We start from the raw sequence: 25060 nt of genomic DNA, 5'->3' as shown, positions 1-25060 counted from the left end.
CCCCCCCCCGGGTGTCCCCCAGGCCCGGCCCTGAGCCCGCACTGTCAGCCTGAGCAGCTCCCGGGATCACCGGGAGATGCTCAGCAAATGTTTTCTGGACGAACATGAATGGAGAGTGTGGGTCTGGAACACGGGCTGGTCCCGGTCAGAGACGGGTGGCACTGCGAGCTGCCACCCCGAGGGTCCGCACCCTGTGGACGGCCTGCACGGCCAGGAGCAAGGTCACAAACGCCCCTGCCTGCCTGCCTCCGATCGACACAGAGCCCCCGGAGCCCTCCCGCCCAGAGCTCTGCAGGCAGCTGGGCCCACGGGCAGTACGTGGAGGAACTAGGCTGCTGAGCCCCCCCGGAAGCCACGTCCTGGGGACAGGGGGTCCTCCGAGGGGCGGGAAGGGCAGGAATCAAGCCTGCCATCGTCCCATCACTGGACGGTCTCCCCGGCGCCCGGGCGTCCTGGTGGGGGGCCACTCACGGTCCGGGAGGTGGGCGGGGCGGACGGGCTGGTCAGCGACACCATCTCCTGGATGGCCAGCCGGAGCTTGAGGCGGTGCAGGGCGTTGCTGATGCCGATCTCACGCTGGATCTCCGTGTCCGACAGGGCCGACATGATGGCGCCACTCTTGACGTTGGCCCGGCAGGCGGCCACGTACCAGGCAGGCATCCCCACCCAGAGCTGCAGGCACAGGCACGGAGCAGGTCCAGCCCCTTCCCCCGACCTGGGCCCCGCCGCCAGGAGCCTGGCGCATCCGTGGCCTCGCGAGCAAGCAGAGCAGAAGAATCAGACACGTGGAGTGACTGTCACCAGATGCGTCTCTTTCCCGTTTTACGGATGGAAAATCTGAGGCCCGAGAACATGCGGGGATCCCAGACCACGCGGTGCCTCACTCCTGGGGCCGCCAGAGGGGGCGCGTGGCTCGGGATGCCGCGTCCCTGACCCACGCCAAGCTCCGGGGGGCATCGGCTCCACCTCCCAAGTGCCCCGTCCCTGCCCCTGCGGAGGAAGGGCGCCCGGCCCCGGAGACACCGGCTGAGAGTGCCCGCCCCCCCACGGGCCCAGGGGACCCCTCAGGCCTACCTCCAGCCAGGAGACCACAGTGGGGCCGTCCCACTGGGCGAAGGGCATTCCCTTCCTGCGAGCATCCTCAAGCAGCTGGTGTCTGGTGGGAAGAGGAACAGACTCACTGCTGTCCCCCTGGCCCAGCCCCGCTGACCACCCCCCCAGCCCCGCGCCACCCCTGCTGCTCGCCTGGAGCACTAGGGTGCCCGTCCTGCCCCCAGCCTCCCCCCGGCTCATCCTGACAACCACCTCACCGTCCCCGCCGGTCCCGTGTGGCCAGCAACCCCCTTCAGAAGGGCTTGGGCCTGACTCCGGCTGCCGAGCTCGGGCCCAGCACTGAGGGACAGGCCACGGGCCCCGGCTGCCCCCCAGCCCCGGCTGCCCTGGCTGCCCCCCTGGCTGCCCCCCAGCCCCGGCTGCCCCGGTGGCCCCGGCCACCCCCAGCTCTTACTTCTTCTTCAGCCGCCGGTCCTTCTCTGCCTGGGTCCCCAGCTTGGCAGGCACCATGGGCTCCTGCAGACCAAGCTCGGAGTCTGTCAGCATGACTGGAAGGGGACAGACGGCATGTGAGCTTGGCCCCCCCACCCCCTTGGCCCGGGCCTGAGCTGGGCAGTGGAGGCTCCTCGGTGCTCGAGAGCCCGGGAGGCCTGACGGGACCACCTGCTGCCCCGGGGCCTGCACTCTGTCCCTACACCCAGCAGCCCCACCACGGCCTCCAAAGGTCCCCGTCCAGCCCCCCACCGCCTCCGGGGTCCTCCTCCTCCTCGGCCTCCTCGGCCCAGAGAGGCTCCCCGGAGCCTCAGCCCTGCAGTTGTGCCCCAGCCAGACGGACCGAGGCGGTGCCCCCACAGCAGCAGAAGCCCACGCAGGGCATGGCCCTGCTCCCAAGCGAGTCCAAGGGAACCCAGAGAGCCCAGTGTGAACGGGCCCCAGGCCGGAGCGGATGACCCGACCTGACCGGGGGAGAAACACGGGCACCCGAGACCACTGCCCCTCAGCCTTCCTCACTTGCAGGCCCGCAAGGGGCAACCCTCCAGGCTCTGTCTCCTCCTATCAAGGGTCGCTGAACAGACGCCAACCCCGCAGTGTTCGCGCAAGGGTCACAGGGGAGAACGCACCAAGTTTCAGTTGCTCCGCACAGCGCACACGGCAGTGGGTGTGGGCGACCCAGACACCACGTGAGATGCCGTCTAAGGGTTGGTGTGGGGAGCGGAGGCCCTCCCACGGCACGGCTGCCCACAGGCCACCCTCCTGGGCTCCCTCCCCACCCCCTGCACCCCTGCGGGCTGGGGCAGGATGCCCTACCTCCTTCCTAGCAGAGGACAGGTGCCTAACCCCCTCTTCCTCTCCTCCTTCCCTCCCCCTCGTCCTCCACTAGTGGCAGGAAGGCCTGATTACACCTTTGGGTTTAAAGGTTCCTCCCTGTAGCTGATTAGCTGCCCCCCCGCCCCCCGTCCGGCAGGCACTTGCCCTGCTCCAGCTGCCCTGGGGGACATGTCGTGGCCCCTCAGACCTGCCCCAGCCAGGGGTCCGCAGCCACCTCTGCCCCCCCAGCCCCCCCTCTCCGTACGAAGCCCCTGCACCCAGCACCTGCCTCCCTGGGGCCTGCAGTCCCTATGCCCGTCCCTATGGGGCGGCCTCCTACATCACCCTCCAGCAGCAGCCCAGCTGCGGCCGAGCAGAGGAAGCCGCCCTGGCTTTCCTAGCACCGCAGGGCTGAGCTCTAGCCAGACGCCCCCCAGCTCCCGGCTCCCAGCGCAAGGTTTTAGGGCCATCGCTTTGCTTGCTGCGAGGCACCACGCTCCCCGAAGGAAGGCCCCGCTCTGACCCCAGTGTGTACAGCAGCTGCTCACTAAGGGTCTGACTGGATAGAGGAGGGAAAGTGGGATGGAGAGGAACATGGGCCTGGGGAAGGCGGGGCAGAGGCCAGTACCTACTGCACGCCGACCCGTGCCAAGTGCACAGAACTTTCTATCCGCACAGGAGTGAGTGCCAGGCCTGCCCGGGTGCTCATGCCGCCCACAGGACGTCTACGGAGCCACGGGCCCAGGACACGTTGCGTCCCGGAGGCCAGTCCTAGTCGGGAGCGGACGGTCCTCGAGGAAGAACCGGGAAGGTCCTCCCCAAGGTCCCGAGCACAGAAAACCTCCACGCAGCCTGGAAGCTCCGAGGCCCCCGCCTGTGGCCCGCCGCCTCCAGGGAGCCCCCCGAGCTGAATCTGCCCGACGGCCGCTGCCACCCGCAGGCCCACGAGCCAGGGTCCCAGGACGCCCTCCCGCCCCAGCCCGCTGCGGGCGCCCGCTGGCTGGGGGAGGACAGACACCGTGGCCCGTGGCTCCGTCCCGGCTCAGCTGGATGAGCCGGCCCTTCTCTTTCTTCCCGAACAGGCGGCCGATGGACGACTTGATGCCCTTGCGCTTGGCGCCCTTGTGCAAGGAGTCCTGGCTGCTGTTGCTGCTGCTGGGGTTGCTGCCCTGATCCTCCAAAGCACTGAGGACGACAGCCACGGGGAGAAACACGCTTTCACTATCACGGGCAGGGGGCCAGGCCTCAGGGAGCCCTCACAGTAAGTGGGGGCAGGGTGGGCGCGAGCAGGCGAGCCAGGACACAGGGCGCGTCCTTCAAATAGAGGCGGGGCGGGGGGTTCAGATGCCTGGACGGGGGAGACTCGGCCCTGCAGAGGCAGGGGAGGGGCGCGGCGACCCTGGGGTCCGCGGACTTGGGCACGTACCTCCTGCCTTCTTCCTGGCTCAGGGCTGGATGGCCAAGTTTCTCTAGCCGCAGCGTCCTGGGTGAGGAAGGAGGAGAAGTCTCACATTTTATGGTGGCTTTATCCTCTCGGTTCTCTTCCCGAGACACTGGCGACTGAACAGACAGTGGAGCCGTCAGGGAATAGAGGGAGAGACCTGGGGCCTGCCTACCCAGCCCAGACGAGGCAGAGGAGCCTGGAGAAGCGCGGCGGGAAAGGGGGGCCTCTCTGAGCCACACCGGACTTGGGGCCCAGGGGAGGGAGGCCAAAGGGGATGGCCTGGGGGGGCGACCCCGTGAGGACCCGGCTCGGCTGGGTGGCACTCACCAGCAGCTTCCTCCTATGTTTTCTTAAGTCACTGGGCTGGAAGAGAGAGGGGAGGGGATGCTCAGACTCACCCTCTGGGTCCCGAGAGCCAACCCAAGGGGGGCCCGGGGTCCTAGGAGGCGAACATAGGGGTCAGTGCCTCCCACAGGCCTGGAGACAACCCCACAGCGGAGAAGAGCTAGCCCGGAGACCGAAGCCAGGGCCACCTCTGGACGAGAGGGGCACGTCTGGGCCGGCCACGAGTCTCGTGAGCACTCTGCACCTACGTGAGACGAGGCTGAGGACGTGTGGCAGGCCCTCCATGACCCTAGGGGGGTCCCCACACACTGGGTCGGCACACATCGCAGGAAGAGGACGCCGGGCCCCCCAAGGACGGAGCCCAGCAGGCCCGAGAGCCCCCGGGCTGCTCACCCACCGCCCCAGGGCGCTCACCAGGGTCATGACCCCCATGCGGTCCAGGTCCTGGGCAGCACTGCGGGAGGCCAGCTTGGGTGTGGAGCGGCCACTGAGTGGAGGGGACGCGCTGGCCAGGGACAGGGCGGTCAGTGAGGTGGGGATGGAGCCACGCTTGCGCAGCTGAGTCAGGTTGAGGGCCTCCACGCTGCCGCTGCTCACTCGAGTCTCAATCTCCTCGGCACGCAACTCCGTGGACTCCTTCTCCTCCTGGATCATCCTGGGAGGAAGGCGAAAGCAGGCCTTGCGTGGGCCCCAGCGAGGCCTGCGCCATGCTCCCCACCTGGGCCCCAGGCGCTGCTCCCCCTGCAGCTCACAACACGTCTCGTCCCTTCCTCCTTAGCTGACCTTGTCGACCACAGCTCCCCAGTCCAACAGACGCCGTCGCCGGGAAAAAGGCCCTGAGCCGGTGGGACACAAACCATCCCGGACGGCAGGACTCGACCTACCAGAGTACACGGGCAGCCCCAAGTTGGCTTAGGGGCCTCAGTTTCCCCCGTACCTGATGTTCCCAAACGCACGTCCTTTAACTGACACCGTCCCCTGATGGAGGTTGTTCCACAGAGAAACGAGAAAACCCACGATAACCCTGCAGGGGCTGGGGTGGGAGGGGACCCGGGAGACACGCGTGCGCACACCCTCACACATGCACACGCGTGTGCGCCGACTGGGAGCGAGACCCGAGGGCGCTAGAAGGCCCTTCCCCTGTGGCCCGGGGGCGTGCAGGGGCCACGAGGGCCCTTGGTGCTTTCCTTTGCAGAACACAAGTCGGCAGCCCTACGTGCGAACTCTCCCGCTGGCGCCCTCGTGTGTGTGTGTGTGTGTGTGTGCGCGCGCGTGTCAGGGAGGGAGGCCTCCTTTCCAGCGGGTCTGAGAGACCCAGAAGTGGGGGAACCATGGAGGCCGTGGCCCTCGGCACCGTAAAGCCTGGTGCGGCCAGGCTCAGGTGTGGCCTGGCGGCAGGTCACACGCATCTAAGCGTCCCCAGGGGCAGCTGCAGCCCAGGTGGGCGTCCCCTTCCCCGCCTGCGAGCCTCGCCAGGATGAGGGACACTGCAGAACGGGAGCCCGGCTCTCTGCCTCCGCCCCGGCCACACCACCCAGCTGCCCGGGTTCTGGTCCCTTCCCCGGGAAGCAGGAGCAGCGCTGCCTCCCCGAGACGTACGGCCGAGCGGAACACCCGCAAAGCCCTCCCGCGACTGGGCCTCGGCGGCGGGGGCAATGGGCTCAGGGCCCCAGTGTCAGGCCCACAGGGTCAGCCGAGGTCGCACCCTCCCGCCCGGCGCCCGGGCCCAGACGGAGCACTCGGAGGTGCGGCTGCGAGACCACGCGTCCTGGGAGCCCGCTTCCAAGGGGCCGCCCCTGCCCCACCTGATCTCTTCGTTGATGGCGTCCAGCTGCTCCTGCAGCATCATGGCCAGGGTCTGCGCATCCGAGTGGCCGCCGGGGGAGGCAACGTCCACGGAGCCCACCAGGCCCCCGGGCTCGTCCTCATCCACGTCGGAGATCTCGGGGTCACTGTCAAAGACCGGGGCGGCGGCAGGCAGTGGGGACGGCTCCCAGTCCTTAGCGAATGAGGGGACAAGAGTCATAATAAGACCCCAGACAGCCCAGAAGCAGGACCGCCCCCATCTCAGCCGCACTGGCCTCTCCCAAGGACCCTCGCCAAGCGCAGGGTCCCGGGCCCGCCTCAGGCCTCAGGCCTCAGAACCTGCACTGTAACAAGTGTCCAGGGGACCTGGTAGCACAGCTCAAGGAGTCGGGTAGCAGAATGGTTAGGGACATGTCCCAGGGAGAGGCGGCCTTGCTGGGAAACCTGACCAGTAGCTGCACCACCGTCGTAAAGTTGCTTGACCTCTCTGTGCCTCAGTTCCCTCATCTGTGGAACGGGGACAGTAATGGTGCCTGCCCATGTCGTAGGTGACGGTGAGAGCAGAGCGGGGACACGCATGGAAGCACCTAGCACGGGGTGTGGCCCACAGTGGGCACTCCGTAAAGGCCACCCCTTCTGTGCATACAGAGTGACTATGGGGCTCCAGGGCCCGAGGGAAGCCGAGTGGTCCTGTCTGTCTGCGTCTCCACCGCAGGACCCCGCGGTCAGCCCTCTGGGGTGGTGGCCGCTCGGAAGGCACCCGACAAACCTCTCCAGCCCACAAAAGCAGGGAAGAGGAGAGAGCACAAATGTGGGCCATGCGCCAGGAGGGCAGGGGGCGGGCCTGGGATAGCGAGGTGCCCTAAGCCATCCTCCGGCTCCCACAGCCCCGAGCCCGGCAGGCACGTCTCCAGCTCCTGGGCTCCTGCTGCATTCTTAGCAACGGAGAGAGCTGAGGGCGAGGGGACAGCGAGATGAAAGGACGCCTCCCCCGGACCCTGCGGGGCCTTAAGGAAGGCGGGGCCTGGCTTCAGGGCAGGGTGTGGGACGCAGGGGCCCTTCCCTGCCTGCATCTCCCCCCGCTGCCCGCGCCCACCCACCCACCCACCCACCCCGGGCCAGTCTCAGCAGGAACACAAGGCTGCTTCTCGGAAAGCTTCAGGTGCCATCCCCAGGGCCTCGTGACCCGCCATCCCTCCCTCCCTCCTCCCCACCCCATAAACCACAGCTTTTGCTCCAGGAAGCTTGCCAAGTCCACCTCAGCCCTGCATCTCCCACCCTGACCACCAGAAACACGCCTGCACGCCGGGCACACGTGCACCGGCCTCAGCAGGGCCGCGGGGACCAGCCGGCCACCAGCCCCGCCACTTGCCCACCAGGAGGCCGAGGTGAGGGGCACAGCTGTTGCAGCTAACAATGGCCCCAACCCCAGGGCTGCAGCTGTTGTCCACACGCGGGGACTGGAGGGGGAGGATTTGTGCCGCACGCCAGCCGTCTGTGAAACCGGAGCCAGGCACGCGGCCGGACTGACCCCAAGCTCCCTGGGGAGAACCCTCCACACTCACCCCCCACCCTCACCTTGGCAGACTCCTCCCGCAGGGCCGAGTAGCGGCGGTGCAGGCCTGAGGGCGCGTGGGGGGCTGTGCCGAGGGAGAAGCGCACATCCGCTGCACTGCCTGAGCGCGACCTGGGGGGGGGAGAGCAGCCCTGAGGCTGAGGCCCCGGGCGCAGCCACCAGGCCCAAGAGTTGAGGGATCTCAGCTTGGCGGAGAGAAGCCTCAGCTGGCAGAGGGCTACTGTGATGGCTTAAGGGCCGCCGTGTGAACAGGAGATGCAATTTAGCCTCTGGTGCCCCAGGGATCAGAACGATCCAGAAAGTTCTAGGGAAGCAGCTTCCATCTAACGTAAGCAGCACCTTCGGATGGCAAGATTTGGCTCAGGATGCAACTGGTGGCTTCAAAAAAAGCTGAGCTCTCCATTAAAGGGGCACTCGGGCCAAGGGCTTGTGGCCCTGAGAGACTAGAAGGGAGGGTCTCTAAAGATCCTTTTTTTTTTTTAGCTCTGAGGGTCTTTGTTTCTTTGTCTTCTCCCCGGCGACCGCCCGTGGGCTCCCCCATAATCCTGGCCAAAATGAACCCAGGCCGCTCCCCATCCCCCGGAGGCTTCAAGAGGCCCTGTTCTATCAGGGATGTGGGCCGGATGCCCCCTGGGGTGAGGTTTCAGAATCCCAGTAATGTCTGGGATGCCTTCCCTCCTGGACTTCTTCCCCATGCCTTCGCCTTCCGAGTTTGGGGTGTGAGGGGGCCTGAGGGGCCCGGGGCCCGGGGACAGGGCAAGCCTATGGTGCATTGCATGAGGTAGCTGCAGGGAAGAGGGGGGCGTTACTGCTCATCCCCCCTTCTGTCCTGCACCTCAGCCCCAACTCCGTGATGGGTCCAGTATTCCTATGGCCAAAGCCAAGAATCCTCAACCACCAAGGAAAGCAAGCAGTGCAAATAGCTTGGTGTTCCTGAGTCATGAGGCTTATTCACTGGGGTGGGTGGGGGGGTCTCTTCTGAGAAACCTACAGGAAGGAAGAAGTCAGAGGAACCCCAACTCCCACTCCCTGCCTCCGTTGCCTGCTTCTCCCCACCGTCTCCCATACAGTAGCTCCTGATGAAGCGGAAGACGGTACTCACGTCTCTACCACCCAGACGCCCACAGGCTGCTCTTCCTCCAGGTCATCGTCCCTTTCCCTAATCCAAGCCCTGCGTCTCCACGTTTCCTTGAACCCCTCCAGGGAAGCTGATCCCTATTGCCCTGACACAGCAAGAGCATCACTCAAGGGACCTCAAAGACGCTCTTCTGTGAGACCGTGGTTTGGAGAGAAAACAGCCAGGAGCCCGGAACCTTGAGTGGCATCTACTAGCAGCATCCTCCATCCTCACCCTGCCACTCTGGGCGGAGAAGTAGCGGCGGGATTGGGGTCTCAGTTCAATGTCAATCGCTTCACAACATGTAGAGAAAAATCCAGAAGTTCCCCAAAACATGGATCTAATTTAAAAAATACCACTCACCATCTCTTAAAATGCTCTCAGAAAAGGGGATGTCACAACCACAACATGGCACCTCAGCGTCCAACAGTAGGGAAGTTCTGGATGCCTCACTTCCGTCCCTCGTGCTGCCCTTTGCCCACTGCCAGCTATCTGAACCTCGGTGGCCTGAACACTCAAACAACAATCCTCCAGAGCCCTAAAGACGGTGTCTCCAAAGAACTAGAATGAGCCACACACTGTCCGTGAGCGGGTCCTACAGGACACAGGTGAGCACGTCCCCCGCAGACCCATCGAGGGCATCTCCCGTGGCACTGGGGCGGGAGCATCCTGCCTCTCCTTGCCTCCCAGCAGCCTCTGCTCAGAGGCCTGGCGCCCCTTCCAGGCTGCCCAAGTGAGCTAGGTGACCTCGACCACGTTCTTGGGGTCTCGGTGTCCCACCCTAGATAGGAGGAGGACCCTGAGGTCCTGGGCGGTCTTTTGGTGGGAGGAAGCCTCCTTCCTCAGGGTCCGGGCAGGACCCCATCCCAGCACGCCCAGCCTCCCGCGCTCCAGTACCTGGAGTGGACGCCATCCACAAACGGCCCCCCTCGACCCTTCAGCTGGTCCACCTCTTGGCGCAGCTTCTCAATCTCTTCAGACAGGCGGCCCTGTGCCAGGCAGACCCGGGGTGGGGGTGGGGCCAGGGAGGGGCGGAGAGGGGAGAGAGGGACAAAAGGACAGCAGAGTTGGGGGGAAGCAGAATGTACTGCGAAGTCCAAAGCCAGGGGCCCCGGCCAGGCCCACAGATGACACCAAGAGAAGAGGTCCGACTGGAAAGCGAGCAGAAGGGTGGGCAGGGGCGGCAGAGGGGCAGGGCCAGGGGAGGGTCTGTCTAGGGCAGGCTTCTAGCGGAGCAGAGCTGCTGAGCCCTGGCCCCCCGATGCGCGGCAGCGGCACAGACGCGGCTGAGGCAGGGCCAGGGACGGTCCTCCCGGCTCAGGGACTCCTGCGTCACCTGGAGCGAGGCCCCACCAGATCCGGGCCCTGCCTCTCCGCCCGCCCTATGCCCTACGCCTAGGGCCTCCGCCGCGTCTTCACCCTGGGTGGCGAGGCGTCCGCCGCGACGGGCTCTAGCGAGGATCCGCGAAATAACGTCTGCGCAGCCCGGCGCCGCCCGCATTCCTTCCTCACCAAGCCCGGCCCGCCCAGGCCGCCCGCAGCGGTACCTTGTGATGGTGCTGCTCCTCGATCTGCCGCTGGGAGCTCTCCAGCTCCTGGATCAGCGTGTTCTGGGGGGACAGCCGGGAGCTGGGGATCCACCGCCGCCCCTCCTGCCCCTCCTGCCCCTGCCTCCCCAGCTCTGCCCACCGGGCCTATGTCCAGGACACGCCCCGCCCCTGACACCCCAACTGCTCCCCTCGGCCCGCCCACCGAGACCTGTGACCCCGACCCCGACCCCATCACACCTTCTCCTCCAGGGCCGCCATTCGCTCCTTGAGGTGCAGCTGCAGCCGCTCGTTGGACTCGCTGAGCAGCCTGTCCACGGTGTCCGACAGCCGCTTGTTGTGGTCCTCGTTCATCTTCTCCCGCTGGCGCACCTGCAGAGCCAGCACCCCTGCTCCCAGGTCACCCCGGGGCCGCCCATCCCCGCGCCTTGCCCGGCGCCAGCCCACTCACCCGACCCCTACTGGTAGGCCCAGAGCCCCTCGCTCCGGCTCCCGGACCACCTCCTCTGGCCCCTCCATGGCTCTGTCCCCACCCAGGCCCCATCCCCCCAGCGCCCACTCTTCTTAGGCCTATCCACATGCCATCTGGGGAGGCTCCCTGGGGAGCCCAGCCCGGTGCCCTCACCCTCGCCAGCTCCTGGTTCTTCTCCTCCAGTTGACCCTCCAGCTGTCGCAGATGCTCCTCAATGTTGCCGTGCCTTTCTTCAGCCTGGAAGCAGGCATGGGTCAGTGCAGCCGTACATGCTCGGCCCTCCTGCTCAGGGCCCGCATCCCACACACCCTCAGCCAGGGTACTCTCCGGGACGGGGCCTCTCACCTGGAAGCACAACTGCCACCACCACTGCCCTTCTTCCCAAGCAATATCCACACCCTGACTGTTGTTTCCCCAACCCTTTCTTCCTGCTCCGAGCCTGCAGCTGGTGGTCCAAACTACCCCACACTTCCAGAAAAAAACTCTACTTCAAAGCATGAGCTACTGTAAATCTCCTTTATGCCTCCAGGTAGATGGATGGACCTGCACTTAAGGGCAGAGATGCAAGCCAGACTTTCTGGGTTCAAATCCTGGCTCCCTCTCTTCTCAGGCACGTGGTGATGGGCAAGTTATTGGACCCCTATGTGACTGAATCTCCTAGACTATAAAGATGGATGATAACAGCACCCATAAAGTGCATTAACCTAACACCAACCCATAACCCTAACTACTAAACCTAACCCTAACCCTAACCCCTAACCAATAACCCATAATCCCAATACGTAACCCTAACCACAACCTGAACCATAACCACTAATTCCTAACCCTAATCCCTAACCTTAAACCTAATCCTAACTCTAATCACTAATCCTAAACCTAACCCCAACCCCTAACCCTAAAAAACCCAACCCTAATTCCAACCCCTAATCCCTAACCCTTAACCACAACCTTAACCCCAACCCTAATCCCACACCCAACCCTAACGTCTAACGCTAACACTAAACTTAACCACAATCCAACCCTAACCCCTAAGCCTAACCCTAACACCAACCCCAACACTAACCACAAACCCCTAATCCTAACCCCTAACCCTAACCCCTAATCCTAACTCTAACCCTAACCCATACCATAACCCCTAACCCTTAACCATAACCATGACCCCAAACCATACCTCCTTCCCTAACCAGAAACCTAAACCCTAACCCTGAATATCTAAACCCTAACCCCTAACTCCAACCCCAACCCTTAATCGTAACCCCTAATACCTAACATCTAACCCTAAGCCCTAACTCTAAATACTAACTTTAACCTTAACCTCAATTCCAACCCTAACCGCTAACTCTACGCCAAATACCTAACCCCTAACCCTAAACCTAAACCCTAACATTAACTCTTACCCCAAAGCCAACCCTAACCAAACCCTAACCCCTAACCTAACCCCAACCTAACCCATAAACCCTAACCCTAACCCTTGGCCCTTAACCCTAACCATAACGCCAACACCAACCCAACCCTAATCCCTAGCTCAACCCTAACCCCTAACCCCAACACCAACCCTAACCTTAACCCCAAACCCAACCTTAACCCTAACCCCTAACCTCAAAACGTAATCCCTAACCCTAGCCCAAACCCTAACCCCTAACCCTAATCCTACCTCAACCCTAACCCCAACCCTAAACTGTAACCTCAAACCTAAACTGTAACTTCAAACCAACCCCAACCCGAACTCTAACCCCAACCCCTAATCCTAACCCCTAACCCCAACCCCAATCCGTAACATCAACCCCAACCCCAACACTAACCCCTAATCCAAACCCCAACCCCAACCCCTAAATACTAATCTAAGCTCCAAACCAAACCCTAACCTCTAATCCCAACCCCAACCCTAACCCCAAACCCCTAAACCTAGCCCCAACCCTAACCCTAACCCCTAATCCCAACCTGAGGCCTAATTCTAACCACTAACCCCAACCCCTAACCCTTACCCCAGCCCCAACCTTAACCCTAACCCCTAATCCCAACCCCAAGCCTAACCCTAATCCCTAACCCCAACCCCTAAATCCTAATCCTAGCTCCAAGCTAAATCCTAACCCCTAATTCCAACCCCAACGCTAACACTAACCCCTAACCCCAACCCTAACCCCTAATCCCAACCCCAAACCCAACCCTAACCCCTAACACTAACTCCTAATACCTAACCCCTAACCCTAATCCCTAACCCTAAACTTGAACCCTAACACTAACCCTTACCCTAACCCAACCCTAACACCTAACCCCTAGCCCCTAACCCTAACCACAACGCCAACCCCAACACTAATCCCTAACCCCAACACTAACCCCAATGCCAACCCTAATCCCTAACCCTAAACACAACCCAAACCCTAACCCCTAACCCCCCAATCCCTAACCTCAACCCCAAACCCAACCCCAACACTAATCCCTAACCTCAAACCAACCCCAACCCCAAAACTAACCCCAACCCGTAATCCCCAACCCCAACCCTAACCCCTAATCCCAACCGCAACTGCAACCCTAACCCCAACCCCTAATCCTAGCCCCAACCCTACCCTAACCCCTAATCCCAACACCAAACCTAACCCTAACATGAACCCCTAACTCTAGCCCCAACCCTAACCGTAAACCCTAATCCCAACACTAAGCATAACCCCTAATCCTAACCCTACCCTAACCCTAACCCCAACCCCTAACCCTAGCCCCTACCCTAACCCCTAACTCCTAACCCCAACCCAAATCCCTAATCTCAACCCCAAACCTAACCCCTAACCCCAATCCTAACCCCCAACCCCTAACCCTAGCTCCAACCCTAACCCCTAATCCCGACCCTAACCTCAACCCAACCCTAACCCTAACCCTAACCCACTGAACACTGTGAGGACTAGTGAGACCATCCACGCCGACAGGTCCGCTGCCACACGCAGCACACGCTAGCCGGGCTGTCACCCCCCAGGTGGGTGGGCTCCCTCCAGGCCTGCGTCCGCTGACGAGACTGTCACACATCCAGCAGTCGGGAAACCCTCCCTAGAGCCGCCCCGCTGTGACTCGTGTGAACCTATTAATCACGTCAGTCCATCCCTTCCTGTCCCTCTGGGGACATGCTAAGCTGCCGTCCCAGCACCCCAACCTGGTCCCCTACGTCCTTAAACCCAGATCCCTAGGAGCTAGCACGCAGGCCAACCCGACGTCACAGAGGTGATGCCACGAGGACGGCCCCAACGCCTCATCAGGAGGGGCACGACTTCCCGGGTGGCGGGGACAGTCGGGGGCCCCCAGGCTCCAGAGGCCCCGGGGCCTGATGCTCACACAACACGGACGTCCTTCTCTCCCTGGCTGGGTGGAGGCGGCCCCGAGCGAGGTCCCCGGAAAGCGTCAACCTGCTGCGAACACCCCTAAGTCCTCTGGAACCCCTGCTGCCGGCCTGCGCCCGTGCGTCGACCCCACTCCTCCAGACCCGAGGGCGGTTCCAGCCCGGACGCCTCCCAGTAACTGTTACACCCCGTCGGGCACAACCCAGGCCCTGCACCGACCCTAAAGCTGCAGGCCTCAAGCGATCGAGCTTGATCCCTAGATCCGGAAGGGCCCAGCTGCAGGACGCCGGCGACGCTCAGCCTATGCCCCCTGCACCCACGCTGCTCACCGCTCCTCTCGGATCTCCTCGTTCCGGGGACGACGTCCTCATCTTCCACCCAGGCCCCCAACAAAGGCAAGCTGACGCAGCGCTCTGCGCCCCCGGGGTCTCACCCATGTCTCCCAGGGTTCCTGGGCCCTTCCCAGGGACGGTCGCTCCCGGGGGTGAGGAGGGCAGGGATCACAGGCGCATCCCGGAGTCACGCAGTGCGAGGCGCCTTCCTGGCTCCCAGCCCGAGTGCCTCCCACGCTCTGCGCCTCCTGCGCGCGCCGGGGGGCTCAGGAGGCGGCCACGGGCGGGCCGGGCCCACTTGCCTTGGTGAGGGCCGCGATCCTCTGCGCCAGCTCGGCCTCCACCTCGGGCAGCGTCTCCGCCTTGCGCATCGTCTGCTGCAGCTTCTGCTCCGCCACCTCCAGCAGCTCCTGCAGGTGCCGGGCCTTCTCCTCACACTAGCACCGTGGGTGGGGGGGGTCAACAGGGAGCGCCCAGGCTCAGGAGAGAGCAGGTGACCGGCCGGAGGAGCCGGGAGGCGGGGGGGAGGGGGGACGAGGACAACCTGGCTCTGGGCTGCTCCCCACGCGAGGACGGCCTCCCCCCTCCCAAGGCGGGGCCCCAGGGGCTCTGGGCCAAAGGGGGGGGGCTACCTGGCGGTGCAGGGACTCCTTGTTGGCCAGCTCATTCTCCAGCTTGTCGTTGAGGTCGTGGATGGACGTGGCCTCACGCTGAGCAGCCAGGTAGCGCTTCTCTAGTGTCGTGATCCTCTCCTCCATGTCGTCCTTCTGGGCCAGGGCCTGGGGTAGGAGCGGAGGGGACGGGCCAGGGGCCATCAGCGTCCCCCGTGCCCCCCGCCAGGGCCTGAGCTCGACCCGGCCCTCTCGCTACTCCTCCCCACAGTGGCCCCAGCAGGCCGCCCCGGCCTGGCCCTCGCTGCACACCCAGGGCACGCAAGCAGCCCCCCCGCCCAGCGCCGGCGCAGCAGATGGGGCCGGGCCGGGGGGCCTCCTCTCACCTCCCGGAGGTCCCGCTGATGCTTGCTGCTCTGCTCCTCTGACCTGATGAGGTCCCGGCGCGCGGTGCCCAGGTCCTCCTCCAGCTCGGCCACCGACGCCGTCAGGCTGACCAGCCGCTCCCGAGCCTGGCTCAGCTCAAAGTTCTGCTTCTCCAGGAGCTCCTGCAGCTCCTCCACCCGGCCCGCGTCGTCCTCCAGGGACGGTGAGCCATCAGTCAGTCGTCGGGCTCCCGGCCCGCCCGGGGCCGGCACCCCCAGAGCACATCCCAGCTGTGCCCCCAGGGGCCCCAGGAGCTCACCCCATACACTGACCAAACACTTTTGCTCCCCTGTGTCTCTTTTGAAAGGACTTTCCGGTTCCACCTGCTGTCTGAGAATCCCGTAACCCAGGAAGGGGCAGCACTAGGGGAACAAAGGCTCAGGCGCAGGAGGGACCTTGCCCGACACCCACACACAGGCAGGTGGCACCTGACCGTCCAAGTGGACAACGTAGAGGTGCCCGGCTGCGTGTCGGGCACACGACAGAAAAACCCACAGATTTGTTCGCAGGCGGCGTGGGGGAAGAAGGAAAGAGCGATGGGAATATTGGAGACAGCCCCAGATGTCATTCCAGCACTTGCTCTCCTGAACCCAGGCCGGCAGGGCCCTGACGTCCCGTCTGGGGGCGGCCCCCCACCCCCACATGGTTCCCCAGGACCCACCTTCCACAGCCGCTTGGGTCCCAGCTCCACGGTCCCCTCCTCTTCTGTCGCTCCATCCCGAACCCCTGCCCCCTGCTGCAGGGCAGACACCTGTAGGGTGCAGCCCCCGGGGCAGTGAGTCACAGAGAAGGCGACTCCCTGCGCCCCCGCCCGTCCCAGCCGCACTGGCCAGCCGGCCCGGCCCCGCCCCCACAGCGGGGAGCCCAACGCACAACAGACGGCAGAGCAGCGGGGACTGCAGCGTCCAGGCGGAGGGGGCGCAGGCCACTTACCTGCTGGTGGGCACCTGCCAGCTGCTCTTCCAAGGTGGTCACACGCTCCAGGGCCGCTCGGAGCCGCTCCCGCACCTGTCCACGGAGGGGGAGACGGAGAGGACACGGGGCCCCAGGGACTCGTGCCCATGGAGCCTGGGCCCCACGCACAGCCTGGGGCAGGAGGCGGCCGAGAGCACCTCCCCGAGGGCCTGGCAGTGAGGCCACTGGGAGGAGAGGGCAGCTGTCCCCTGCACACAGGCCGAGGAACACGCAGAGGGGACCCCCGGAGGGAGGCCCCGGGGAGGCAAGGCTGGCCGGGGCCGGGCCAGCTACCTTCTCGTCCAGGGCCTTGTGGTGCTCGAACAGCGACTTGAGGGCCTTCAGCACCTCCACCTCACTGGAGACCCCTGACGGCGACTGGGCCTGGCGCTTCACCACGGTCATGCGCAGCGACCGCTCGTGGCGTGACACCAGGCACTCCAGATGCTCCAGGAGTAACTGGCAGGGGCAGGGGCAGCGCAAGGGGAGGGCGGTGAGCCGGTGCCCGGGGGCCAGAAGGGGGGCCAAGGACCACTGGGGGGGGACAGCAGGACACCCGTGCCGCCCTGGTCTCCACCCCAGGGCCCCGACCTCCCAGGGCCACCCCCCCAAGACAGGAGGAGGTCAGCAGCGGGCAGGAGATGCCTGGCCCTGGCCTAGCCACCCCCGTGGTCGGCGGGGCTCAGCCCCCACACACAGCAGGTCACCCGCTTACCCTGGTGTTATTCCGCTCTGCCTTCAGCTCTGAGATCTCTTCCTCCCTTTCTAGAAGCTGCTCCCGACACATGCTCAGCTCCCGGGTCAAGGTGGCAAATTCCTGCAAGCCCCCAAGGCCCCTGAGTGCTCAGGGGCTTTCCCCTGAGCTGCCTCCTGCTTGCCCCCATCGCTGATGGGCTCTTCGCACCCACCCCTTGCTTGGGGCAGCTGCCCCCAGGAAAGCCCCCAGGCATCCTCACTGCAGAGCGTCCCGGGGGCGGGGGCCACATCATGGGGGACCGCGGGGTCCCCCACGAACTCCACGTATGTGTTAGGGTGCGAGGGGACGAGGTGGAAACAGGAGCCAGAGAGTCCCCGAATCCGCTCTGCAGCCCCTGCCTCCTCCAGCCGCAGTAGGGCCTGATTACGTCGTCTCCCCGGCATCCCGAGGACCCACCAAGGCCTGGAGACCCAGAGGGGAGTCTCCCCTCCCGTGTGGCTGGGTGAGGTCCCGACAGAGACCCATGGGTGCTGCACAAGGAAGAGAGCGGGCTTCGAGGCGAGGGCCCCGGGGAGCTGCCTTGCACGCCCTCCCCAGGGCTCTACAGCTACGGGGCCAGTGGGCGAGGGAAGGGCCCACGTGTGTGCATGTGCGTGTGCGTAGGTGTGTGAGAGAGAGAGAGCAAGGCGGCCGGGAGACCTGGCCGGAGGCCCCAGGCTCTAGCACACGTCGCAGGGATCCCCGCCACGGTCCAGGGCCCCCGCTCCGGCCTCGCCCAGCGCCACGCTCGGGGTCCCCCCTCCGGGAGCCCTGCTCCCAGCACGTCAGGCCCGCACACGCCGAGGCGCTCTCGCGGCCCAGCTTGTCTGGGTCGGGACACGCATCCTGAGGGGGAGGCTGGCCCCGCGCTCCCAGGCCCCTCGCACCCTCCTGGCTGACGCAGACATCATCCCGCCCCGGAGTTTTCCGAGAGCTGGGCCATGCTCTGCGGGCGCCCAGGGCCTGGAGTGGCCCTACCCTGAGGTCTCCTGCACACGCGGCGACTCGGGACGGGAGGAGGCATCCCCGAGCCACCCACACGGGGCCTCAGCAGGCAGGGCTGTGGGAAGGGCCGCGGGAGCCCGAGGGCAGAGCGGGAGAAGCCTGGCCTGTCAAGGCAATGGCCAGGGGTGGCCAACACCTCACACCCTAGGAACCCAGGCCTGGCCCCACGGCTGTTCCACGCCTCAGTTTACACGCACAGCAAGCTCACACACACACTTACGTCCAGAGACAGGACTCGCAAGCCCCCAGCCCCATGCCACCCCCCAGGGACCCATGTTCTCTCCCTCAACACCCTGGGCTCCCACCCCAGGACACCCGCCTCCTCCGCGACCCCAGCCCATCTGACACCTGCTGCCAGGACCACCTCCTGAGGCGTGACACCGTCTACAACGCCGACTACAAACTTCTTGTCCTGGTTTTCAGATTTCCCTCTCATGGTTTCTTTGCACACACCCTAAGATCCGGGCAGCCCGGTCACCCACTGGGTGCAGCCCTCCACCAGCCTTCCTGGTTCCGCACCTCTCCCGTCCCCCCGGAGGGCCCAGCCCTCGGTCAGCCCCTGATGAGATCACGCCTACGTTTCAAAGCCCGTGTCGGGGGGATGCACGTCCTTGGGGCCTTCGCAGACCCCCGGGGGAAGCCTGCCTCCCCCGCTAACGCCGGCTGGGACGGAGCTGGAGAGCCCCAGCCTAGGAGCCGGTCTGCGGCCACCAACACTGTGAGCGTGGTCATGTCCCAGGCCCCGCGCTGGGCCCTGGGGACACAGTGACAACACAGACACAGCCCCTGCCTTCCTGAGGCTCCCAGGATGGGCCTGCATCAAACCCCAGCCACGTCCCATCAACCCTGCGACCTCGGACAAGCGGCCCAGCCTCCTTGAAGCTCCGTCTCCACCTGGAAGCTACAAGGACAGGCCTCCCAGCAGCGAGCAGCACAGGTTGGGCAGCGACTCTTACCCCGGGGTCGGTCCTCCAGTCCCCCTCCTGCCTCGTCGGTGAGCCCCAGGGCAGGACTGGCTCCTCCAACCCCCGGCCGCCCCGTCCTCCCTCCACCAGGACCCCGTGCCCCCCAGGAGGCATCCCAAGGCCCTGCCACCACCTCGTCTGAGCCCTGCGCCCACCCGGCTCCACCGTCACTCTTGTCCCCACACGTGGGGGAGGGCGTGGAGCTGAGTCTGCAGCGGGGGTTGCTCAGGGGGCCGCCCCAGGCCCCCCACCCCTGCACATGCAGGCCGGGCACCGGGCTCATCTCAAGCTTCACTGTTATCGTGTGTAAAACAGAGAGGACGGACGTAGCAGGCGCTACCCAGGTTGGAGCTGCAAGCACAAGGCGAGGCCGCAGCGCGCTGACCCTGGGGCTCAAGGTCCCCGGCTTGTGGGTCCAGCCCTGCCTAGCATTTGCTACGCGACGCCTCATGTGTTCCACGGGTGCAGTGAGGGGTGGACCAGGTGATCCGTCTGCAGCCGGGCTCTTCCCCGGGGCGCGGCGCCTTCCAGCCTTGGGCGCCACCTGCTGGCCGCGCGGGCTCCCTGCGGCGGGCGGCCGGGCCCGGGGTCCAGGGGAAGCCAAGTCCGGCTGAGGATGGGGTGCCAGGTGCACAGGGACAGGGTTCCGTGGAGGGTCACGCAGGAAAATTACATTTATTGATATGCAAATAGATGCAGATGATGGAAAGCCCAGAGCGGCGGCTCCAGGGCTGGGGGGAGCCAGGTGAGACGGAGGGGCACACCTGGCCTTACCTGGGGGAGGGCGGAGTTGAGGTGGCGCTGCAGCTGGTCCCGCTCGTGCAGGGCGTCCTGCAGCCGGCTCTGCGTGGCAGCCAAGGTCTCCTGACTCTCCCGGAGGGACTCCAGCAACTTCTCCCGCTCATCCAGCATGTTCACCATCAGCTGCTCGAAGTTGGCGTCAGCATCGGCGCCATGGGGGGGACCCAGGGGGTCCCCCTCGTTGATTGTGGGCATGACCTCGCACATGGCGGGCTGGGGGGCCGGGCCTTCTCAGCGTCGGGGGACAGGGGAGGAGTTCACGGGGCTGGCACCTCCAGGGGGACCTGGTGCATGGGTCTCGGAGCGGGCGCCAGGCAAGTGGACGGGTGGGCAGGGGCCTCGCCCATGGCATCAGTCGCTCTGGCTTTGAAAGGGGCCTGGCGCCGGGCGCGCCCCTGTGCACAGGAGCCACAGGGCCTGGCCTAACCTCTCAGGGCTGGGGCTGGGTGCCCGGGGTCCCCAGACGAGCGGGCAGCAGCCGAGCGTGGCCATGACGGGCAGCGAGCACAGGCCTGGGAGAGGGCCCGTCGCTTAGGCGGAGCGTCGGAGCCTGGCAGCGTCCCAGCTGGGCCCAGCGACACCCATGGCTCCCGGAGAGCGGCCTGCGGGAGAAGAGGTGGCCGTGAGGACGGCGTGGGGGCGGGCTGGGGGGCGGGGGGCAGCAGGACACAGGGTGCCTCTTCCCCAGGCTCGCTCACTCAGTGCTCCCAGGGCGCGCCCCGTCCTCTGCCTCAGCTCCCCGCCCCCGCTGTCAGGAGCGGCGCAGTGGACTGGCTCCCCACCCACGTGGCTCCCCGGCCAAATATAGAAATGATTCAGGCAGTGGCAGGGGAACAGGCAGCAGGCTGCCCAGAGTCCTCCCGAGACGACGGGGATGCTGTGCCCCCAGCCATCCTCCCCGCACCAGGCCGGGGGAAGCCAGACGCATGCAGGGTTCCCAGGGACGCACACACGCAGACTCCTGGGCCCCCAGCCTGCCCACTGACACGGCCTGGTCCCTGGGAAGGGCTGGGCGGGCCCTGGGGTGGCAGGAGCCCTGACCGACTCCACACCTGTCATGCAGAGGCTCCCGGCTTCCCCATGCCCGACACCTGGCGGGGAGGGGGGGGCCGGCTTCCACTCGGAATTCACGGCCTGCCTCCCGGTGCTGGAGCAGGAGCCGAGTGACCTGAAGGAACCAGGGCGGGAAGGGCGGGGGGTCACTCTCCTGCTGCGGGCAGGCCCCTCGTCCACCTGGGGAACTGCCAGGGCAGGCCCAGCTGGGCGGGCAGCACGTGCACCTTGACTGCGCACAGGGAAGCCCCGGGGCGGGGACAGGACGGGGTGCGGAGCGTGCAGCTGGGGACTGCTCCCGCTGCCCTGAGCCTCTGACTCCCTGCCCACCCTGGGAGGCCACCACGGTAATCAGGCGTCACAGCTCCTGCTGCCTGAGAGATGGAGTGAGGCAGGGGCACCGCAGCGCACTCCCGGGAGATGCTCCACGAACGGTGCTCTCCGACCTTCTACCACTTGGGAGACACAGGGACAGCGTCTCGTCCACCCCTCGGGCAACAGGCAGACTCCGATGGGCAGGGAGAGGACAGGAGGTGTCAGACCCCACGTGGGAAGCGGGACACCCACCGCTGGGCCCCCTGCACTGTACTCAGGATCTGGACAGAAATGAGGACAGCAGGGGAGGCTGGGGAGGAAGGTGGACCTGGACTGGGCACCTGGCAAGGGAGCCCAGGAGTTGTGGGGTACGTGGGCAGGCCCATACCCGTACAAGCAGACACGGAGACAGGCGGCCTGGGACGTACACAGTGGCCACACACACGCCCCAGACACAGACTGACACAGACACTAACCCAGGGGATCCGTTCTCATGCTAGGCAGCCACCGTGGAGGGTTAGGGCCCCGAGAGTCAGGACTGTCACGGATCCAGTGCTGGGAACAGCAGCCCCTCCCCCTCCCCTTTCCCCCCTCCACGAACTGATGAGAGAGCGGGAGTGAAGGGCAAGCGGAGGAAGGGCCGCTTGGGGGAGAATCTGTCCTTCAAGGAAGAGCCCCGGGAGCTCAGGAGTCCAGGCAGGGGTCAGCGTCGGCCCAAGGGTCCCTAGGTGTCCTGCCGGGTGGTGGAGACCAGGGAGCTGGGACCTGGGACCTCTAGGCCGCCTCCGAGCAGGTAGGTGACCTCGGTCTTGTTGCCACTCCGGGAAGCTCTGCTGTGAGGACCCCCACCCCTTCTGCGGCCTCCAGGGACCGCAGAGAACAGCCTGGAAAGGCAGGCAGCCCCGCGGGCCTGCAGGGGCAGGGTCAGCCCTGGAGGTGGTTGTGGTCATGGTCCTGGTCGTGGTCTCCCCTCCTCGAATCCTCTGGTAGTCCTGGCGGCCGAGAAGCTGGCGGCCACGGGCTCTTTTGCAGCCTCCCCCCAACCGGGTGCCAGGTGAGCCCCGCAACCCCTCGGGAAACGGGCCATGGCGGCAGGTGGAGCCCAGAGGGCGATGCCAGGCAGATGCCCCAAGACCCCGGCCAGTGGTCGGCGCAGCACCGAGAGCACAGGGACCCTCTGGGGCTGCCATGCGGGGACGCCCGGGCCTCTGGCTCCAGGGCCGTGGGAATCGCGTGATTGTCATCGCAGCCCAACAGGAGCATCCTCGACTCCTGCACAATTTCTAAGTGTCACTCACACGTCCTGATTCGGAGGCGCCAGCTACCAGCCCCCAAGTGAGCATGTGAGGGGCTTCACCCGGGAGGAGTGTGGGCAGGCTGTGAAAGGGGGGGGGGCACCCCAGAGCAGGTGCGAGGGTGAGTGTGCGTGTGCGCGTGGCAGGGGGGGCAGACCCGTATCGCTAAACACACAAGGGCAAACCTGCGGCCTCTCTGGCTTCCCAGAAGTCACCCCCATCTCTTCCCAACAGACAAGAGGGCTGTGCACTTGGGTCTGCTGCTCTGGCCACACACGCGCACACGCACACACATGCACACATGCACACCGCGCTACCTGGCTCCCCGCAGCCCCACCAGATGGCAGGCAGGCCCCGCCACGCTGAGGGAGCCTGTCGAGGGCAAAGCTGGCAGCCCTGTGGAGGCCACAGAGCCAGGGCCGAGTCTGCGGGCTGTGCTCAAGTGAGCGGGCGTGGGCGAGGCACACAGGTGCCTCAGGGTGCAAGCCCCCTCTCCCCCGAGCAAAGAGGTGAGAGGGCATGGCCATGCCCCCGGCAGACTGGAGGGCGGGAGGGAGGTGGGCCTCCAGGAAAACGCGCCAGGCCTGAGCACGGCCCTGATTTCCCAGTGTCCACCCCGCGCCAGGCGCCGTGGGTCGATGCTCACAGTTCCCGCGCCGCAGATGGGAGGATGGGGCCCCAGAGTCAGGCCCCGCGTCTACACGGCTGCTCTGGGGAAGAACCAGGATTCCACCCCAGTCTGTCTGGCGCCAAGGAGGCACGGGGGTGGAAGAAGGGGAGGAGAGGAGAGAGCACGGCTCCCCCATGATTTCTCGCCGCATCCCGGGGCACACGAGGGGCCTCCCACACCCGCGCCCGCCGGGAAGCCTCTGCACCGCGGCCGCCACACTCTCCGCTGGGTGACCCACACCCACAGCCCCGTCCACCACCCTCTGAATCTCTCCCACCCCCTCCCCCAGGGGCCCCAAACCGAGCTGTGAGCAACCCCCGGGGCCTGCCCACCCCCCCACATTCCCACTCAGCTCCCTAACCCCGACCATCCCCCAGGGCAGTGAAGTCCAGCTGCCCACCTCTCCTTCCCTCCAGCCCAGAAGCTTCCCCTCCTCTCCCCTCCCTCGCCCTGTTCAGCCCACCATCCCAAAAGCCTTGCCCTCACTCCTCCTCTCCTCCAAGAGCCCGCGGAGCCCCCCCACTCCTGCACACCGTCACGTTCCCAGGCTGACCCACTGCTCACGAGCTTCTAGCATCTCACCCAGCCTGCCTCAGTCTCCCCTTCGTGTCTAAGGAGCCCATCTCGCCCCTGGAGCCTTTTCTGAGCCCTCGTGGATTAGATGGGGCCTTCCACAGGCCCAGCATGGCCCTTTACCTCTCTATGTGACACGTCGTCTCATCCGAAGACTCTGGGCCGAGAACCATCTCCTACTTACCGCTGGACGCGCGCACACGGGCCCTAACATACGTGGAACTGAAGAGACACGTGACGGGATCGCTCTGGGCAGACCCTCCCCGACCAAATTCAAAGAAGAGGAACTCCGAAACAGTACAGACTGGCTCGAGGCCTGGGAATATGTTCATTTATCTGGAACTCTGAATTTTTTTTTTAAGATTTTAACCCACCCATTCACAAGAGCCCCAGAGAGAGAGGCAGAGACACAGGCCGAGGGAGAAGCAGGCTCCCTGCGGGGGGCCCGAAGCGGGACTCAATCCCGGGGCCGAGGGCAGACCTCACCTGCTGAGCCCCGGGCGCCCCGTGCCCTCTGAAAGGTAAAGCTTCTTGAGAGCAAGACGGGGGCCGTGCCCTGCAAGGCCGACTCTGGGGCTGATGGGTCTGAACGCCGGCTCCTCCGCTCACCACTCGGGTGACTCGGCAAAGACTTGATCTCAGAGCCTCAGTTCCTCACCTGTGAAGCGGGGAGGGTAGTGACGCGCACCACAGGCCGCTGGTTTGGGGAGTTAGTGCCCCCAGGGCTGAGATCTTGATGGGCGCCACGGCGACTCCTGGGGCCTAGGCCCCTAAAGCACCCAAGGCCGGGCCCGCTCTAAGCAAAGTGAAAATCCGTATTAGCTACGGGAAGCCATTCCCAGGAAAAACTCTTGGAAAAGCTCTCCGACGGCTTCTTACAGCTGCACAAATCCCCTCAAAAGCACCCAGTCCGGGCCCCTAACAGACCATCCGTGAGACTCTGTCTCTCTGGGCTCCAGGTTCCCAAATCTGGAACATGAAGATGGTCACACACACGCGCGCTGGTGAGCTTGCAGGTTCATGAGGGTCAAAGGGGATGAGACACACCGACCTGGGAAGTAGAAAACGCTACCGGGTACCGGTGGGTGCCACCGCCACCGACCCTCCACCCCTGACGCCAGGTGTGGTCCCGCGGACACGGAGCGGAGGTCTCTAGGCAGCAGGTTCCCCTGGGCGCACTCCTGTGAGGCCCACTGCCCGGCTGCACCCCAAGAAGTTAGGTTGGGGCCACTGCTTCCCGAGACTTGGCATCTCACCGGGGTGAGCCCACATGGTACAGCCCAAGCCAGGCCCTTCTTAAGAATGATGGAGGCGCTGTTAACAACCCCCA

The 25060-nt window shown here is 65.2% G+C and overlaps 1 protein-coding gene across 13 annotated transcripts in view; it reads right to left on the bottom strand.

The window, feature by feature from the left end:
• The window catches only part of PPFIA4 (PTPRF interacting protein alpha 4), a 46085-nt gene that overhangs the window by 15034 nt on the left and 5991 nt on the right, over positions 1–25060 (bottom strand). For 9 of the 13 annotated variants that reach the window (XM_072831499.1, XM_072831498.1, XM_072831502.1 and 6 more), the window contains exons 2-22: positions 19798–20426; positions 17033–17134; positions 16612–16776; positions 16297–16371; positions 16025–16114; positions 15324–15515; positions 14959–15105; positions 14629–14763; positions 10822–10905; positions 10437–10568; positions 10197–10259; positions 9547–9638; positions 7535–7643; positions 5956–6149; positions 4565–4805; positions 4133–4168; positions 3788–3921; positions 3380–3546; positions 1508–1601; positions 1075–1156; positions 472–672 (exon numbers count right to left, since the gene is read on the bottom strand). In XM_072831499.1, the coding sequence (XP_072687600.1) occupies positions 472–672; positions 1075–1156; positions 1508–1601; positions 3380–3546; positions 3788–3921; positions 4133–4168; positions 4565–4805; positions 5956–6149; positions 7535–7643; positions 9547–9638; positions 10197–10259; positions 10437–10568; positions 10822–10905; positions 14629–14763; positions 14959–15105; positions 15324–15515; positions 16025–16114; positions 16297–16371; positions 16612–16776; positions 17033–17134; positions 19798–20031 (2769 nt within the window). In that variant the 5' untranslated portion in view covers positions 20032–20426. Of the gene's footprint in view, positions 1–471; positions 673–1074; positions 1157–1507; positions 1602–3379; positions 3547–3787; positions 3922–4132; positions 4169–4564; positions 4806–5955; positions 6150–7534; positions 7644–9546; positions 9639–10196; positions 10260–10436; positions 10569–10821; positions 10906–14628; positions 14764–14958; positions 15106–15323; positions 15516–16024; positions 16115–16296; positions 16372–16611; positions 16777–17032; positions 17135–19797; positions 20427–20522; positions 20540–25060 lie in introns of those variants that run through there. The other 4 variants (XM_072831503.1, XM_072831506.1, XM_072831501.1 and 1 more) reach the window with 3 other exon arrangements.

The sequence above is a fragment of the Canis lupus genome, chromosome 6 (assembly GCF_048164855.1).
Source record: "Canis lupus baileyi chromosome 6, mCanLup2.hap1, whole genome shotgun sequence".
NCBI classification, from domain to species: Eukaryota; Metazoa; Chordata; class Mammalia; order Carnivora; family Canidae; genus Canis; species Canis lupus.
The sequence above is the reverse complement of the archived record's forward strand: the minus strand, read 5'-3'. Positions and strand labels throughout refer to the sequence as shown.